The 19,291-nt window shown below is 44.0% G+C and overlaps 1 protein-coding gene across 2 annotated transcripts in view; it reads left to right on the plus strand.

Moving 5' to 3' along the window:
* The window catches only part of FHOD3 (formin homology 2 domain containing 3), a 478,616-nt gene that overhangs the window by 308,248 nt on the left and 151,077 nt on the right, over positions 1–19,291 (plus strand). Inside the window, exons 8-9 of one of the 2 annotated variants that reach the window (XM_063076795.1) lie at positions 3,256–3,350; positions 9,503–9,646. In XM_063076795.1, the coding sequence (XP_062932865.1) occupies positions 3,256–3,350; positions 9,503–9,646 (239 nt within the window). Of the gene's footprint in view, positions 1–3,255; positions 3,351–6,936; positions 7,119–9,502; positions 9,647–19,291 lie in introns of those variants that run through there. The other variant, XM_063076796.1, reaches the window with a different exon arrangement.

Raw genomic sequence — 19,291 nt, forward strand, 5'->3', positions numbered from 1 at the left:
TAATTCTTAAACATGTGTACCACACATGATTAACAGGGGAAAAAAATCCAGCCATCCTTTCAAGTGATCCTGTTTGACTTGAGCCTGAGAATATATGAATCTGTGAAGAACTCACCAAGTGTGGTGGAAGTTAGAGATCGACAGAATTCAAGCTCTGTGTCCACTCTTACTTATAGCAGCACTGTCTGTTGCGTGTTTTTGTCCTTTATGTGGAAAGACATGGAACATGTGCGAGGAATTTCTGTGTATGAGACCAACTCATGTATAAGGCAGTAGGCTATATATCTTATTTTCCTTTGGGTTTAGTGCAGAAACCTAGGAGGAGAGTCAGAGGGAAACAGTATCAAGCAATTTATTCTTCTTCTGTGTGTATTTATTTTTTCTGGGTCAAAGGAGAGGCACTGGGGTTTGGTGGGAAGAGAGAACTGGCCCAGGAGCCTATGTAGAAGGCGGCCTGTGGGTTAAGCGTGGGTGTCGCCGCCAGTCACCACCACCATCATTACAGCTACTGATATTTGAGTGCCTCCCATGTAACAAGCACAACACTAAGAATTTTTCATGTGTAACTCAGTTATTCGGCAAGTATTTGAATATCAACTATGTGCTTGCAATGTCAGGAAAAAAATAGGTTTTCATAGAGCCTGTTCTCCAGTGTTGGGCGTGGGTGGAAGTGGAGACAGACAGATGGTAATGAGTAAATAAAGTACTGTGTTCTAATTACTTCCTCAGTGCTATGGAAAAAGGTGAAGGGCTTTATCTCAGTGACACCTCACAGTAATCCTGGAGAGTCTCTTGAGCCTCCCTTTATTCTACTACTTTGGGGCCCCGTCTTTTCCTCTGTTATGAGAAGGAGTGGGATCATACAGTTGATGATTCTAATACAGGAACGCCCTTCCCCCAACACCCCCAAACCCACGCACCCAGACACACCGTAGGGAGCTAGCAAAGGCGGTGAGGGGACAGTGAGCTGGACACTTCATTCTGACAGGAGGCAGCTCCTAGGAAAGTGGCAAGTGCTGGTGTGTAACACAGGCCTAGCTTGAGCCCCTCCAAGGCTATTTGTGTTGAACCAAATATTTCCTCCCCTTCATCTTCGTTCTTCTAAATATTTCCCATTTTCTGGTCCCAAAACAAAGGAGAGTGAGCATTCGTCTCCGCAGTGTATGAACATATGCATGTTTCCAGACTCAAAATCCTTAAACGGTAATAAAAGAGTCAGATATCACAGCTGAAGAACACATTTTTCAATTAAATTAAGCCAGTGTTTGAGTGTTTTTATAATAAAGGATTAGCTGGTGCACATGTGTATGTGTCTGTATGAGAGAGGTGGCTGGGGGTGGGATGCAGTCTGGCTTCTTCGCTCTCTCTGGGATGCCTGCCTTTCCTTCTTGGCCTTTCCTTCCCCAGATCCTTTTTGGCATCTTTGGCTCCAGAGTAATCCACCAGAAAGCAGTTCTGGGCCCTCTAGCACCACTGGAAATTCTTAGCTTCAATGCTTTTTCTCCTCCACAGCCTTCCTTTTACCCATGTGTGGGGAACTCACTAGAACACGTGTTACATGCTGAGGTTTGGTGTTGTATGTGAATGCTAGAAGCAACCCCTGTTACAGACACAAGCAGAGACACCCAGAGCTCTGGAACTGCACCTGGACGGTGAGGCCCAAGGCCTACAGACCACATTGACTGGCTGTCTTGAGGACTGAAATGGTTACTTTGCTGGGATTTGAAGAACAATCGCACTGTGTTGTGGACTTAAAAGTAGTTTGATGATAAGTATCAGCAAGGTGGTAATTCGGCAGTTAGCAGGCGAAGGATCATGCCTTTGTGGTCAGAGTTAGAAAGGGTCATGGAAGATTGCCCAGTGCTGACTGGCTGGGGCAACTTAGCCAAAGGAAAAGACTTTCAATTCACTTGTTGGGAGAGCCCATGGATCTCTACATCAAACTACATCTGTGTCTTTCACAACTTATAGTAGGTGTCTATTCTTTGTTTGATACTCTTGTCTTCTATCTTTTTTTTTACTGTGAGCATCTGCCCTCTGGTTCTTTTAAAACTCCACTTCATGCTTTCTTGGAGATCTCCATTCATTATTCAGCAGACATTTTGTTGAGCACATACTTTATGCCAGGCACTGTGCTACAAGCACAGAGATAAACAAGACAGACACTGTCGCTGACCTTTTGTTCTCAAGGCCAGGATCAGCTCTAATATAACCCATCCAAGGACCAGCATTTGGAAACGACTGTATTTAGGTTATTTCCAAATTTGCTTTTATCAAGCAAAAATAAGCAATATCCCATTGAGATCTTTCTAGAGAATGCAGGAAAGAGCTTCATGTTTCAGACCACCAAGCTAAGGGCAAGGAAGTGCTTACTTCACTTCAAACATTCGTCTCAGACATAGGAAACTGTGTCAAGGGGTTGTGCCCCCCTTTTCGATCTTGCTCTCAGTTCTTGCCACCTCCTGGAGGCTGGGGATAACCACTGATAAGCCTTTCCTGCAGAGCCCGCTCAGGAGCCACCTCTTGCACTGAGCCCTCCAAAGCCATCCCCCCTGCAAGAGTCCTCTCTTTTTGAGTGAAGGCTTAGCTAAATGCTTCGTCACTTCTCAGCCATTTGCTCTGTGCTGATGTCTGTTCTTCTGCCTATGCCTAACTGCTCCCTTAGGTTATAAACCTACTGAGGGCAGCTGCCTGCTAGGCCTTGTACCTATCTTGTACCTAGCCGATGCTTCAACAGTGTTTGTGCCTTGTCGGAATAGAGGTAAAATACTCCTGTTCTTGAGATGTTTTCCAGACAGGCGTGTCACTGTTATTTCTTGGAGTCACTGATTGAGTGTAAAGAAATGCTACATCCATCTCCATGTGTGCTGATGGACATTCAGAGAATACTTATCAAAAGTTTTCGGCTCTAAGTGAAATCTGTGCCTAAACGTTGCACATGAATGGATTTTTAAAAATTATGTATTTAATTTAAAGGGAATTTTTCACACAAGTAGATAGACATCCTGACACTGAAGGGTATACAGTACTATCGTCAAAAGGACAAAGATGATGGGGTATGGTGTTGCCTACTATGAAATATTCTTAATTGGAAGCATGCTCAAGTTCACCTTAAGGATAGTGTCACACTCTGAAATTTGGTGACTGAAAGACACTGCCATCACTTGGTAATAGGTCCTTGGATAAACTGTGATGTAAGTTGGATAAGGTGTATTGTTGAATTGCTATTTCTAATGATTTTTGCTTTATTCGTAGGTGTCAAACCCTGGTCAAATATCATGGAAATCCTGGAGGAAAAAGATGGGGTTGACACAGAGCTGCTGGTTTATGCAATGACTTTAGTCAACAAGGTTGGTTGATGTGTGTTGTGGATGAATTGTGTCACCCTGAAAGATTCATTGAAATCTTAAGCCCTGGTACTTGTGGATGTGACCTTATTTGGAAATAGGGTCTTTGTAGATGTAATCCAGCTAAGATGAGGTCAATAGGGTGGGCTCTAATCCAGTATGACTGTGTCCTTATAAGAAGAAGAAAAAATGCACACAAGGAAGACAGCCCCGTGAAGACAGAGGCAGAGATTAGAAAGCTGTGTCTGCAAGTCAAGGAATGCCAAGGATTAACAGCAGCTGATCTAGGATGAGGTAAAGAAGGATCTTCCTGACGGGCCTTGAGAGAGAGCATGGCCCTGCTGACACCTTAATATCAGACTTCTAGTCTCTCAAACTGAGAGAATAAATTTGTCATTTTAAGCCACCTAATTTGTGGTACTTTATTACAGCAAATCTAGGGAACCAATACAATGTGAAAACCTAAAATTTTCCTTCTGAATAAGAGCTGCACCTTGTGGACCCTCATCACGGTGGCTGGGACCACAGCCACAGGGAGCTTCTTCAAAGGAGGAAACCCTTTACACCACGTGTAATGTGCGGGCGCACACGTGGGAGGGTGTCTGCATGCTTTTATGCTTTGGATTTTTCTTGGAAAACCAGAAGGGTGACAGCAAGAATCTTATTACTGCTTTTCCTGTTGAGATGTCCCTTTAAAACAATTTTTCCCTAAGAAATGAGCAAGTTTTACTGTAAGGAAATAGTTCACAAGTCAGAAAGACATGAGGTGCTCTCTTGCTCCACTGCATGGTGAATTCTGACTACTGGCTGAGATAAGGAGTCCTGGGGGCAGGTCCCACGCTCTTTATGTGATGTTAGCACATCTTTGTGCTCCCTTCCCCCCATCACATCCCTCCCTGGTCATCACCTTGTAGAGCAGCAGCCATCCTCAGTGCCCATCCCAGAGGTGCTGCTCTGAGGCAAAGGGTCTCATGCTGACCTGGAGTAGGCCCAGTCTCAGAACTGGAATTCATTCATTTGGATTTCCATGCCCTAGAGTGCAGGCAGTATGTCAGTCACTCCACAGACCTTCCTTGTGCTCCCCAGGCTGCTGGGCGTGACCCTACGGCACCAATTGCAGTGATGGTTCTGGCTTCTGAAAGATCCAGAAATATATAGACCTTCCTGAAATGTAATTGGAGAAGCATTTCCCCTGAGGAACTCGGGACAAATTTGTAGAAAGCATTGATTGTGAGGAGCGACTTCTAGATAGCAAAATATTGTGCAAACTGTGGATTAAGACAATGTGTCTCTCCTCAGTAGTCAGATGACTGGCCCAGAGGAGCTCTGAAACAGATCCCAGTATACGGTCCATATCAGCAGGGCTGCGTTAGCTTCGTCTGTGATTGGGGGAGGTGTGGCTAAATGGAAATAAACAAAAGCATACTTTGACCATATACCACAGTAAATCCCAGATAGATTAAAGAGTTCAATGGAACACATCAAACTATAGGAAGAAAAAACGTAGAAAGAGGTGAAGTTAATTGGTCTCTGGTTGGTAACGTTTCTTTCAATAATAAAACCAGTGAAAAAGATTCCAAAGCAAAGGATTTAAATATTTCACTGCATAAAATTGTAAAAGTTCTTATTTGTAAAATGAAAATCACAAGTATAGCTAACGGCAAATGACAAACTGTGAAATTGCAAAAAAACAGGGCAGAAAATGATACTGTCCTAAATATATTAAGAACCCAGTAGAAAAATGAAAGACAGTAAAACAAGAATAAAAGAAATACATAGTAAAACAATACATGTTTCCCAGGTCACGTTGGCAATGATTACTTTTAATGAAATATCATTTGTTGGTGAGCATACAGGAAACTGTCCTACAGCCCTGATGGAAAATGGATATGACTTTTCTGAAGGATAATCCTAAGAACTCTGCTTTTATTTTTAAATCTCTTTGTGAGCTTATTTTACCATTTAATTTGAAGCTTTTTTTTTTTTTTTTTTTTTTTAAGATTAACATCATCTATTGCCTCTCCTTTTTAGTCACTGACATTGTTTTGGAAAATGGTGAATTCAGCAAAAATGGAATTTTTCCTTTTGCACAGTGTTAGCCGTCATAGCATTATCTATTTTGTTGGTAGAGGCCATGTCTGGCTGTTTCTAAGATCACAGCAGCTCTGCACAGTGTGGGCACTCTGTTGCCAATCACTGGCGAGGACCCAGTGTGTGTCACCTTCTGCTTGGCATCGAGTGGCATTTAACGTCCAGGAATTCCTCGCTTACTCTTTCACTTCTGGCAGTTCTGTCTCATCCTTTGTTAGTTCTGGCCCAGGAGAAGTCCAGGAGGTCCTTGAGGACATTCTTCCAAAAGTAATCCTTTCCTTTAAAAGGTCAACAGACTACTGGCACCATGCTGGGTTTCTTTTGCTTTGTTAAGTTATCATAGTGTTTATTGCCCCAGTGAGTACAGTCCTCTGAGATACCAAACAAAAGAACAAACCGAAATGTTAATATGGGTCTGGAAAAAAATTCAGACTCTGAAATCTGGGAAATTATATTGCAAGTTGGGTGGTTTCTAACTACTGATTTCAACAAAATAAAAGATGGCCTAATAACATGGAATTTAAAAAATTGACTTTTTCATGACAAACAAAACAAGGTACTAAATGCTAGCCTGTCCGTGGTTCTGAGACTGAACTCTCTTTGTGAAACATGGACATTAACAGTGTGGTTTTCAAGATTCAGGCTCATTACCTCCCCCACCCCCACCCCTGCCCCATGTAGTCAGATGATCTGAGGGAGCATCAGAAATTAACCACTTCTCACCCTGCAAGCTGAAGTTGTATATGCCCTGTCTTGATCCAGCTGAAATCTCTCAGTTGTCACCTTATAGTATAGGATGAGGCAGATGGGGTGGGAGGGTGAGTAACAAGAGGGGTTGCTGTGGGGCTGGCCTAGAGCATTCAGAGAAGGCAGGACCCCAGGGAGCCCTGGGGAAAGGAGCTGCTTCATAGGAGTAGGGGGTAATTAACCTGGATGGGATTCATGGAGAGTATTTGCATTTATAGTTTTTTAATTATCACACAGTAAAATTGACTTTTTCCTTTGGTATATAGCTGTGTGAGTTTTAACACATACATAGATGTGGATAACCTTCATGAATGGGGTGTAGAAAAGTTCTATTTCTCCCCAAACCTCCCCCTTTTATAGTGACAGTCTGACCCCCCCCCCCCCCATCTACAACCCCTGGCAACCACTGAGTTATTCTCTATCACTACAGTTCTGTCATTTCAAGAATGTCAGATGTGATCATACAGTACGTAACCCTTTGAGGCTGGCTTCTCAAGCTGGGCATAATGCCTTTGAGATTCCTCTGTGTTGTGTAGTAATAGTCCTCTCCTTTCTGCTGCCGTGTAGTATTCCATTGTACAACATACCACAGTCTGTTTATCCAGTGGCCACGGAGATTTGGGTGTTTATAACTCTTGGCTTCTACAAAGAACACTGCTGGGAACATTTGTGTACAGGCTGTGCCACACTGCTTTTATCCTACAAGAAAGAGGTGATGGAATCAGTTAAAATCCAGGGAGAGAAAAATCAAATGTCCTTTAGGACAGAGTTTCCCCTCTGAGAGATGCCTGTGAAGATTTATTCATCACCCGCCCGGGCAAGATGAAGTCTGAGGGAAAACTCGAGGGAAGAGCACCAGGGGTCGGACAGCTGTGCACCTCCAGTGTCTGCAGTGAAGGTCTCAGAAGCATTGGCCTTGCAGACTTTTCTGAGGTAGACTCCACCTCTTCCAGAAGTAGGCAGTTCAGTGGAAGGGGTGACAGGGCGGAACTGGGAGGAGATGGGATAGGTGGGAGAACGTGGAATTTTTTGAGCATATTAGAGAACCCGTTAAAAATAGATGAATGCATGTCTTTAGGAGTGTGGCCTCTCCTGCACAGATGGAGAAAGAAGCCGTCTCCTGCAGCCAGCTTGGAGAGTGGTGGCACACAGGCTTGGCTCAAGGCCACATTCCCGCAGGGGAGTGACATATGACCTCTCCAAACCTCAGCCCTGGGGCTTTTCCTGAGCAAGGGCTCCCTGAGTCTGTTTAGTTCCATAGATCTGTTTATTTAATAGTGATCACCTTTCCTCTCTATGGTTGGACTTGCTAAGGCAATGGGGATTAGGTCTAGGAACTTAATCTACTTTGGAGTGAAAACCTCAGTTGACTCCCAGCAGGGAAAAAGGGGAAGAAGAGAGGGGAACGGAGAGGTGAGGTGATTACCAGAGGCCTCTCTCTGTGCCTCACGCTGTTGTGTAGAAAGTTTTAATTCTGATATTAAAAGACATCTTGCTCGTGTTCCCCAAATTGTGCATTCTGCAGATTTAGCAGGCAGTTAGGGCTTCTCCGGTGGTCTGTCCTGCTCAGACCTAGTATTGCCTTCTCTTCATCTTTTAGAAAGTTCTGGAGTTTTCACTGAAACCAAAGGATGAAATTGTTGTGTTGACAGGACTTGTATGAGCGTGTAATTTTTCTGCTAGTGTTGGGAGCAGGGGGCAGCCCCACTGACCACTGCATGCAGAGCCAACTGCCTTGCCTGGCGTGGGCAGGCGCTGGCATGTGCTTTCACACTTGACCGCTCAGTGTGAGCACCTCGTGTTTATTGCAGCTTCTGATCTAAAACGTCCTGTTTTGTTTCCTTATTGGGGCTCCTGAGCAATTAAGTGTTCCCATCACAGTTGTTTCTCACCAGTTTCTGATCTCAGTAGCAGTGTGTTGTGTCCTCTTTGCTGCAGCCTTCACTGCAGACAAAGCCATTATTTGGGTTATGAATAGAAACATTCTTTCCAATATTGATAACCCCAAAACAGAGGTGTCAGAGAAGCTGGTGCTGTGAAATGATCCTTAGGAAAGTGTTGGCCTTATTTCTTCTGAGGTAAGTTACCATGTTTAGAAAATTTAGAAATGTATGTAGTGTTCTTAGAAATGCAAAGGTAGAGACTAAAGATCAGTGTCTGAAATTCCTGAAGTTACAGGCCAGAATAATTGTGTAGAATGCAGGAGTGTTTGTGGAGACTGGAATGGCAGCTCTGAGCCCAGAGTTTTAACCCAATGTCTTCCGTAACTTCCTGTTGACTGAGACAAATCCCTTCCCCCTCAGGCCTTCCCCTCCCTCACTTATAAGGTGCTCATAGTAAATCTCAGGCTCTTTCCAGTTCTGAGCAGGGCCCTGGCCTGACATAGTCTCTTCTTTTAAGAGAGGCAGAATTCAAAGAGAAGTCAGCTTTTTCTTTCTTGGGTTATCTTTTTGTCTCTTGCTTGCTGCTTTGAAATTTCTCATGGCTTTCTAAATTTCATAGACCTAGGGGGGAAGCCCTACTGAATTTAATAAAAGGGAATCATTAAATTGTTGTAATTCTAGTTGTTGGTATATTGATCATAACAGGAATTTCTAATCATGAAGTATATTATTTTCTATTGCCATGTAGCGAATTACCACAAACTTAGCAGCTTAAAGCAGCACACATTTATCATCTCCCGGTTTCCAGGGGGCAGGAGTACAGGCACAGTTCAGCTGGGTCCTTGCTCAGGGTCCACAAGACTGCCATCAAGTTGTCAGCTGGGCGTGAGTGCCATCTGAGGCCTGAGGTGCTCTTCTAGGCTTATGGTGGTCATTGATAGAATTCACTTCCTTGCAGATGTAGAACTCACGGTGGCTTGCTGCTGCTTTGAGGCCAGCAGGATAATCTCTTTCCAGTTTCTGAGCTCAGGGAAGACCTAGCCCCCTTTTAAAGGGCTTACCTGATTATCACCCAAAACCATTTCCCCTTTGATTAGCTCAAAATCAAGTGATTTGAGACGTTCATTATATCTGCAGAATCCTTTCACCTTTGCCACGTAACGTAACCTAATCATAGGACATTTCACATGGGAGTGCCTAGGCCACGCTCGAGGGGGGGATATACAGCAGTTGTACACTGGGTGCGAGGATCTTACGGTTCATTCTGCCTAGCATACTACAGAGGTTTTTTCTCAAGTAAATTTGTACTGTGTCTTGCTTTGTCCCATATTGTTATAGTCACTGGCTACCATGCAAAAACAAACAAAAAATGCCTTGAGAGCCTTGCCACCGTCCACTAAGATATGTCTATATCTGGTTCTTCTCTTCTTCCAGACATTGTCAGGATTGCCAGACCAAGACACCTTCTATGATGTGGTGGACTGCCTGGAGGAGCTAGGCATCGCAGCTGTGTCCCAGAGGCACTTGAGCAAGAAAGGAACTGACCTGGACTTAGTGGAGCAACTGAACATTTATGAGGTAACAGAACATGCCTTTTGTAAGGTGTCATACAGCTTCAGCAAATGTCAAAGGCTGAGTGTATTAGTCTGTGTCTGCTTATAGCAGAATACCTGAAACTGGGGAATTATAAAGAAACAAAAATTTATTTCTTACAGTTTTGGAGGCTTAAGCAGCCCAAGGTCCAGGGGATACATCTGGTGAGGGCCTTCTTCTGGGTGGGAACTGAAAGGAAAAGCCCCGGCCTGAGCACGAAAATAAAACACACCAGGAGACAGGGACTCAACCAAAGTGTGTTAGGCAGGCAAAATGAACAAGCAGGCTGCCCTCTCGAGAGTGGGAGCAGCAGCAGGGAGAGTCGGGTGGGCCTTTTACATCCAGTTAGGCTGAGCCTTTTATATCCAGTTAGGCTGAGCTGGACTGTTCCTATTGGCTAAGAAGGAAGGGGAGGGAAGCGAGCGGGGTTTTAAGCTGAGCTGGGATTTTTCTATAGGTGGAGAAATTCGGACGCGCGGGAAGGGGATGTGGTGGTGAGGAAGAAGGGGGAGGGTTTTTTTGTGATTCTCGGAAAACGTGCTGTTCTAGGGACCTGAAACTTTCTGCGGCCATTTTGGGTGTTCCTCCCGTCTGCCTGCCGCCATCTTAGACATTGGCTAAAACATAATTGCCTAACATGATATTTCTACAGGGTCCTGTGGTGACCAGCGTGTCACATGGCAAGAATGGACTGAGCAAGAGTGAGAGAGGCTAACTTTCTCATCCCTTGTCCTTATAAAGCCATCAAAACCACACCTATTACTTCATGGATGGATCAATCCATTCATGAGGGCACAGCCCTCACAAACTAATCACCTCTTAAAGGCCCCACCTTTCAAATACCATAAATGGATTTCCCACCCTCTTAACACTATTACAGCAGTGATCAAGTTTCTATTATATGAACTTTTGGGGGACACATCGGCCCATGGCACTGAAATGATATGCAGTCCAGACTTGTTAGAAATGCAGGTTCTCAGGCCTGCCCCAGACCTGCTGATTCAGAAACTCTGAGGGTGGGGCCTAGCAATCAGTTCTGACAAGGCTTCCAGGCTATTCTGATGCATATTCAAGTTTGCAAACCCCTGGTGTAGGGGAAACTTGGAAGCCATTTTTATTTTAAAAAACATGCATTCTGTCAGCAGCACCTTTACTCAAGGGGAGCAGGGAAGACAGAGATCACACTTCTTTTACCTAATGGAGGTAGAACTTTGGGCAGGGCCAGCTACATAGCTTATAGGGCCCAGTGCAATGTGGAAATGGGGGACCGTTTGTGGAAAAAGCAGGTAAAAATGCTGTTAAAGATACTAAACGAGTTTTTACAGTCTTCTGTAGTCTCTCTCACTTTGTTATGGTGTTTTTATTTGCTATTTAATGTAGTTAGGAAAGAAAAATTAGAATTTTAAATTATTACCATGAATTTTACTGTTCATCTTTATATTGTACAATGTCAGTTTAAAATGCAAATGTAAGGGCATTTAACTTTTATGCAGTAATAGCAAAATTACCCAATTCATTTTTGTAGTTCCTACATGCACATGTGTTTTGTTCTGACCAGAACAGCAGAAGCACTGTACAAAACTAATCCAACTACTTTTATTTTGCTTCTTCATATGTGTATATTCTACCAACACTCTGCCTTCAGCCACACTGATGAGTAAGGAAAGGCTGAAGGAAAAAGGAACACAGAGAAAAAGGGCACGCTGTAGAAGGTCCAAATGACATCCTCTTCTTTTTCCAATCTCCACTGGTGACTCTCCTTGTGTCAGTGCAGTCGAGTGTCTGGTGGGCCACCTTGCATGGTGGCTGTGGCTACTGCTATGGTGTCGAGCTGCTTTGTGGCAGCTGTGGCTGTGGCAGTGGCTTTGGTGAGCCACACGGGTGAAGGTGGTGTTTTTGGCATGCTCTCTTGCCTGCTTCCAGGTGGAAGGGGCAGCTGCCCTCAGCTCCTGCCTAGGACCCTGGTGTTGCTCTCTTGCATCCTCTTTCTAGATTTTTTGAGTTAGATATTTAATTCATTTCTTTTCATCCTTTAATCATCCTTGAATTCCTGTAATATAATCCACTTGGTCATGATGTATTCTTTTTAAAAATGTGCTGTTGGAATTCTGTTTGATCCTAATTTATTCAGGATTTTTTGTTCATAGGTAAGTTGATCTGTAGCAGCTCCCCCTGGCCCCTTCCTCCCTTTCCCCCTTCCTCTTCCTTTGTTATATGCCATCTTTATCTGTTTGGGCATCACTGTTATAGTAGCATCATAAAAGAATTCCTGGCCACTCTTGCACACTGCTCCTGGTGGCTGTGTGTATGGACGTCTCTAGGTTACCTCTCTGATTGCTCCTCCTCGGTGTCCTCCTCTGGATCTGCTGTCTCCATCCCCTCCCTTTTAGCACTGAGGTATCCTTATCAGATCTCCTTTCTCACTCTTTGTGACCTGCCTGTGGTTCACCTAGTGAGGTCAGCAGCCTTGGAGGCCGATGGCTGATATCTTGACCCTGAGATTTCTTCTAAGGCCCATGGCTGCGTGCCTCTCTGCTTCCCTTTCTCTCTGCCTGCTCGTCTTCTTGTATTTCATTCTTTGATTTGACTATATATCACATCCTCTGCTGGGGCTGAAAAATACAAATCTGTCCCTGCCCCCAAGTAACCTCTGTGATGTAGTGTAAGGCAAGTAGGTAGCCAATTTCTCCAGCAACTAAATGTGGAAGTGCCAGGAGATTGCCAACTGTATCTGACATGGCCACCTGGAAGCCATGTATAACATGCAACCAGCCCTAAACGAACCCTTTATTTTCCTCCCATGACAAACAATCCTGCACAATCTCTTCATTTCTCCACCTGTACAGACAGCAGAGTCTCCAAAGTTATGAACCTGGAGCTGTCCTGGACGCCTTTCTCTTTCCTGTGTTCCAACGTGTGTCCCCCCTTTTAGAAGTTTCATTGCTGAAAACTACTTTTTTCTCCATTCTCATCATGATTCCCCTAGCTCTGGCCCTTATTGCTTCTTGCCTGGACTGTTGCAATATCTTCTTATTCATTTGTTTGTCCGTTAATTTGTTCATCCAACAAAACTCTTTTGAGAACCTACTGTATGCCAGGCACCATTCTAGGCTCCAGGGAACAAGACAGACAAGACCGCTGCCCTGAGGGAGTGCATATTCCAGTGGGGTGCAGACAGTGACCAAGTGCCTGAGTAAGTGGATAATCTGAGAGTGCGAGCATGTCTGTGAGGAAAAGAGACAGGATGAGGAGGGGAGCGAGAAACTGGGGCAGGGGCAAGGAAGGCCCATCTGGGGTGATGGCCTAAAGAAAGACACTGAAGGAGGGAAGAAGAGCGCTGGAGGAGGTCTGGCTTGGCAGGTGTAGAGGTTCAAAAGGAGGGGTGGGGCCTGGGGGATCAGCTTTTGCAGTGCCTGGAGATGTTGGCATCCTGCAGGGGCCACGTCCCACCAGGATCTTCTCCGGTCTCCCCCTCCCTACCTCCCTCCATCTAAAAACAAGGTGGTCCTTCTGAAAGTCAAATTTGACTATGCCGTTCTTGTTTAAGGAAATAAAAATGAATGAATGAATGAGTGACTTTTTCATCACCAACAAAATGAAGCCTAAATTCCTTGAGTAGTTGGTATAAGGGCCCTACATGGCCTGTGGCCTTTGTGCTTCTGTGACCTTGTCTCTGCCTTTCACAATGTGCCTCTCAAGTTTCAGCCACAGTCAACTTCTCCTGTTTGCCAAGCATGAAAGGCAGGTCCTTTGGGAAGCTTTCCTTTATCCATTCTGTTTTCTTTGCTTGTAGCGTTCTTCCTTTCGATTCTCAAGTTGACAAACTCCTACTCCTTCTTCAGGAGTCACCTCAGATGTCACCTTCTCCAGGAAGCCTCCTCTGCAAGATAAAAAAGGTGCTTGTGGGCCGGCCCCATGGCTCACTCAGGAGAGTACGGCGCTGGGAGTGCAGAGGCCGTGGGTTCAGATCCTATATAGGGATGGCCGGTGCGCTCACTGGCTCGGTGTGGTGCAGACCACAGCATGCTGAGGGTTGCGATCCCCTTACCAGTCCAAAAAAAAAAAAGTGCTTGCTGCTCCCCCCCACACACACACACATTGTTCATAACTGATGTAAGAGCACTTTGCCTGGGTCTGCACCTCTGAATTAACAGTCCTCAGGTCAGACCTACTGCTGTCCCTTTGAACTCCTGCAAGTCATATGTCTCATGCCTATTTCTAGTGTGAGAGCCCGGTAATAGAACTGCTCAGAGTGGAAGTTCAGCAACTGCTTGAACCAGGGTCTCCTTCAGAGATGACACACTTTACGATAGTGTTTGTCAGACACTGGGTTGAAGGATAGGCGTGATTTAATCAGAAAGCAGATACCTGAAGGAGAGGATGCCTGAGTAATAACTCGAGGTGACAGCTGAATGCTTTAGATGGCAGAGTCAGGGTTTTTATTCCTTTCTGGAAGTTAATGTATTAAATTTTTTTTTTTTTTTTACTGCCACAAGACAACGAACTTATGTATTTGCAGGGACATCAAGAAAGCCTACAAGCAGAGCCGATACTTTCCTCACAAGTCTTCAAATGTTCTCAAGCAATTGCAGAGAACTTGGTCAGGCTTCTAGAAGTCTTCCTAAAAGTTGAGGATGTCTGGTGGCTGTATATGTCAGACTTTCTGGAGATAGGCCCAGTTCCCTAAAATTTAATTCTATTTCAGAAAGGTGATTTAATCCATGTTTAGTTAAAATCATTTGAATTTTTATAGCTTTATATGATTTTTCAGATACATAAATTAAAAAATCTTTTTTCAGATTATTGTGTTCTGTTCTAACTTTTGGTTCTGAAAATGTGGTCCCTGAAAGAGGAAAGTCATCTTAAGGCTGAAGACTTTGGTGAGGAATAATGGTTATTTCAGGGGTAATTACCTAATAAGTCCAATCTCTTAAGATTATTTCTTGTCAAAGGTGATAAAAAATATGTATCAGTTATTTCTTGCTGTGTAATGAATACCCCAAAACTTAGTGCCCTAAACCAACAATCCCTGCTCATGATTCTATGGGTCAGAAATTCAGGCCTGGTTCAGCTAGGAGGTTTTCATGTGGCTGCAGTTATCTGGTGGCATGACTAAGGCCGGATGGTCTGAGCTGGCCTCAGTCCACTTGTCTGGCATTTGGTGCTGGCTATTGGCTGGGCCATGTGTCCTCAGCAGGCTAGCCTGCACTTCTTCACGTGATAGCGGCATTTCAGAAAGGCAAGTCTCAACACAGACACACAGACACACAGACACACAGACACACACACACATTTTTCAAGCCTCTGCTTGCATCATGTTTGCTGATGTCCAATGGCCAAAGCAAGTGACATGGCCAAGCCGAGACTCAATGGGTAGGGGTGACATAAGAGTGAGGAAACAGGGAGGCACAATTTGCTGGGGCCTAACACTGTTACAGGTGAGCCACAACCTGTCATCAGCACAGTTCCTTGTTGAAATGTTGCTAGCACTGATGTCCCTTTCACCTAAAAGCTGAATCAAATTGTATAGGTATGAATTACAAAGAAGGTGTAAGATAGCAATATAGAAAACAACGGCCTCTGCTATGTGAAGAGGGTTGCCAGCCATGGATGCTAGCAGTAGTGTAATGATATAAATCCAAAGAAATGGTGGTAATTCTTCATCTCCATCAAGAATGTCCTGATTATTGGATATTTGGTGATACCAAGAAATTGTTTTAAGTGGAGTGATGGTTTGTTATTTTTTTTAGAAACGCTTATGTTTTAGGAATATATACTGAAATATTTACAGAATGTATGATTTGAGATTTACCTAAAAAAAAAAAAACCTGGCTGTGGGGTTAGGTTCAGGGAACAGGGTATAAATGAGACAGGACTGGCCATGAGTTGATAAACGCTGAACCGTCTAGGTGATGAACACATCACAGTCTCTACTCTTCTCCATATTTTGTGTATGTTTGAGAATTTCCATAATAAAAAGTTAAAAAGACTTCAAAAATTATAAATAGAACTATCATATGATCCAGCAATCCCACTTCTGGGTATTTATCCAAAAGCATTGAAATAAGAATCCAAGAGAGATTGGCACTCCCGTGTTCATTGCAGCACTAGTCACAATAGCCAAGATGTGGAAACAACCTAAATGTCCATCAAGGGATAAATGACTAAAGGCAATGTGATATATACATGCAATGGGATATTATTTCTTTGCCTTAGAAAAGAAGGAAAACCCATCATTTGGGACAACATGGATGAACCTGGAGGACATTTGCTAAGTGAAATAGGCCAATCATGGAAAGGCAAATACTGCGTGATTCCACTTATGTGAGGTATCTGAAATAATCAAACTCGTAGAAGCAGAGAGTGAATAGAATGGTGGTTGCCAGGGGCTGGGGCGGGGTGGGGGGAGAAATGGAGAGTTACTAATCAGCAAATTAAAGTTTTAGTAATGCAAGATGAATAAGTTCTAGAGGTGTGCTGTGCAATGTCATTTCTACAGTTAACAATATTGAATCATACACTTAAAATCTGACAAGAGGACAGATCTCGTGGTAAGTGTTCTTACCTCAGTAAAATAAAAAGAAAAAAATTTTTTTAAATTAAAAAGAATGGTACAGTCATTCAGTGGCTTCAAAGACTGGTAGAAGTTGTAACAGATGTCACCTTAAGGTGCTCCTAACTGCTTTCTCAGTTAAGGGGATTGTACAAGCAGTTGATGCTGAATTCTGGATCCTACTTGCTCCTCACCTGGGTTTTAGTTTACAGTTTCTACATTTAATTAAAAGAGTTAGAAGGTATTTGATGAGGGTCCAGCAAAGGAGTCACTCCATCATTTGGGAGATATTAGATTAGACTAGCTCTGTCAGGACAGGCTTGATCTCACTTTGTGTTCCTGTGGACGAGACTGATTGCAGTGTAGTTAATTAGGCATGACACTGGCCACAGATTCTGAATAAGCCTCGTGTTAAGAACTGTTTTCTCCGGGAGTTTTCTAGCTCATAGTGTTCTTGACTCTAAGCTGTAATGCTCCCTCGATTCTGAAGAATTTGGAAATGCCACCATAGCCCTGTATGTACAAGTGAAGTCTCTCTTCCTCTCACCACCAGACACTGCGCTGGTGACTCTAGAATTCTCATTGTGAAAGTGAAACATGACTGAACACCAGCCCCAAATTTCATGTTGTCTCTGACCTCCAAACCTGAGGCTGTTTGGATTTGCTGGGATTCTGTGGTCCATTCACTCTTTCCATGCATTCTTCTTATTTTAAGGAGAGAGGTATTTTGTCAAGGATTTGAACTTTAGAATGCCCTAGTTGAATTCCATTCTACGATGTTGCCTTGATCATTTTTCCAGACTTTTCTTTCAAATTTTCTGGTTGTCTCCGTATTCCTTGACAAAGGGCAGTTAAAGTGGATTTCACTTCACGCACACTCTGTATGCCTCTCTCAAAGGAACTGAGTGGAACATTATTTGAACCTTGAATCTCTGAGGTTAGACAAGGAATTAGAAATATCTGAACTCTACTTTAGCCCCTAATCTTATCATCCAAATGTGTGCTTAATAAGAAGCAGAATCAACACGTCAGGTCAAAATAAGTTCAAATGGTGTAGAATTTTTATATCAGAAATGAAGAAAAAAATTAATTGGCTAGAAATATTTTTAAATGCTGTCCTTTTGGTAGGTCTGTGATCATTCTCAAACTTCCCCCACAAAATGCCATTTAAAGTTTTAAAGTTGAAATGACAAATGTGATTAACCAAATACATAATTTCTTTAGTTCTTACAGTATGGGGAAGAAGAGGACTCCTAGGAAACAGAATTTACAATGAGATCTTGTAAAGACAGAGCTTTAGGTGAACTTTTATCAATTCTTGCATCAAATCTCTCAAAATTACGTTTGACTAGTAAATTCTAGAACGTACAATAGTCAAAAGACCATTAAATTGTCTTTGTATATCTGAGAGTTTGTTATAAAATGTATCTGGCACGTAGATAGAAGAGTTTTCACTAAATCCATCTTATCCAAAAGCTAGAGCTGGAGGAAATGGGGGGTAGTGCAGATAAAGCGTAGATGTTCCTGCTAAATCGTCCATGTGTCTCAGGTGCTGACATGGCCCTGCGGACTGAGCTGAGAGTGGCCACCCTGGCCCTGGCTCAGCCACGCTCACCTTGGTCAGATGAAGACTAGAGTGAGACCTTTGGACATAAGGCAATTGGTTTGCAGTAGACAGGTTTTCTGTACAGAGGCAGTGTTAAAGCCTTGTGGTATGATTAGCTAACTGGGTCTTTATGTGACTTCATCCTCTCACGTGACAGGACTAGGTTGTAAAATGTGAGCGAGAGCACCCACAAGTCTACAGAACTTGCACTTGGGACGATGCGACTCCACAGGTGCCAGGTCAGAGAGACTTCTGGACTTGTTTGAGCTGGCTCATCTGGGCTGAGGTGGCCTCACCCACCAGTTCTGTGTGATGGAGGAATTTAGGGGCGTCCTAAGCCACTTCATCTGAGAGCATGGGTAGGAGAGGGGCAGTCCTATTTATTGAGTACCAGCCCAGAGAAGGCCCTATCCTGGATGCTTTACCCAAGCTATCTTTACACAAGTGATTCTTATCCCAAACCTGTGTGTGCGATACTGTCATCCTCATTTCATAAGCTAAAGAAAAGGTGAGTAATTTGCAACAGGTGACACCTGGCTCATTAGTGGCACAGCCGGCTTGCACACAAAGGTCTGGTCAACACCAAAACTTGTGCTCTTTTTACTGTCCAGTCTAGAGAATGTAATCACAAAAAATGAAAGAGGCTGGAGATAGGAGTACAGCCCACGGCCAGGGAGAGTGAATGTGGAGAAGGAGCAGGGTCACTGAAGGTGAGTTATGCAAAAGGACAGGCCATCTTAATGTGCAGTGAGAAAGCTGAGGAGTAGGTTCCAGGACAGTGAGATGAGGAGATGGACAAGCTGGGACTCTGCAGTGGCACCAACTAGGCACAGGAACAAAATATCCCTTGGGAAAAGGCAGGGGTTTAAGGGTAGGTGCCAGCTAGCTCAGTTTCCCTGTGGGAGCCCAAGTTGCAAAGTGTAAGCCCGTCCTTCTTCTGCACAATATGCATCACTTTTAAGAGGAAAGTTTAAGCAAAATCTTTATTCCAGGAGTCTGTTTCTGTTGTATATCTTTGTGACTGGCATGTGCAGCTGACTTGTGTAAGTACAGGCCGCACCCCTCCCGAGATCAGGTGCTGAGGGTAGCTTGCTAACCGCAGCAGCTGTCAGCCAGGAGTTGAAAGTAAGTGGTCCACACTGCTGTAGGAGGCATCTCAGAAAGACCTGTGGGTGAGGCCAGTGTCTCCTCACCTGGATCTGTGACTGTCATCTCTTCTATGCTCCTCTGAGCACCTTCTTTGGGGAAGGAAGCTCAGGAATGATCAGCCACCACTAGGCTCAGCAGGGCCTCACCTCCTGGACCAGATGAGAAAGAGGGCGGGCAAGGGGAGAGGACAGCCTGGGGGATGGAAACACTGGGTTCCACGGTAAATTAGATCCGTCTCTTTACATAACAGAGTATTTCTCAGACTTACCCTTGGGATTGGTTGTTCTTTCCATATCTGTTTGATTGGAGGAAAGCACAGTGG

Source organism: Cynocephalus volans, chromosome 13, assembly GCF_027409185.1.
Source record: "Cynocephalus volans isolate mCynVol1 chromosome 13, mCynVol1.pri, whole genome shotgun sequence".
Taxonomy (NCBI): Eukaryota; Metazoa; Chordata; class Mammalia; order Dermoptera; family Cynocephalidae; genus Cynocephalus; species Cynocephalus volans.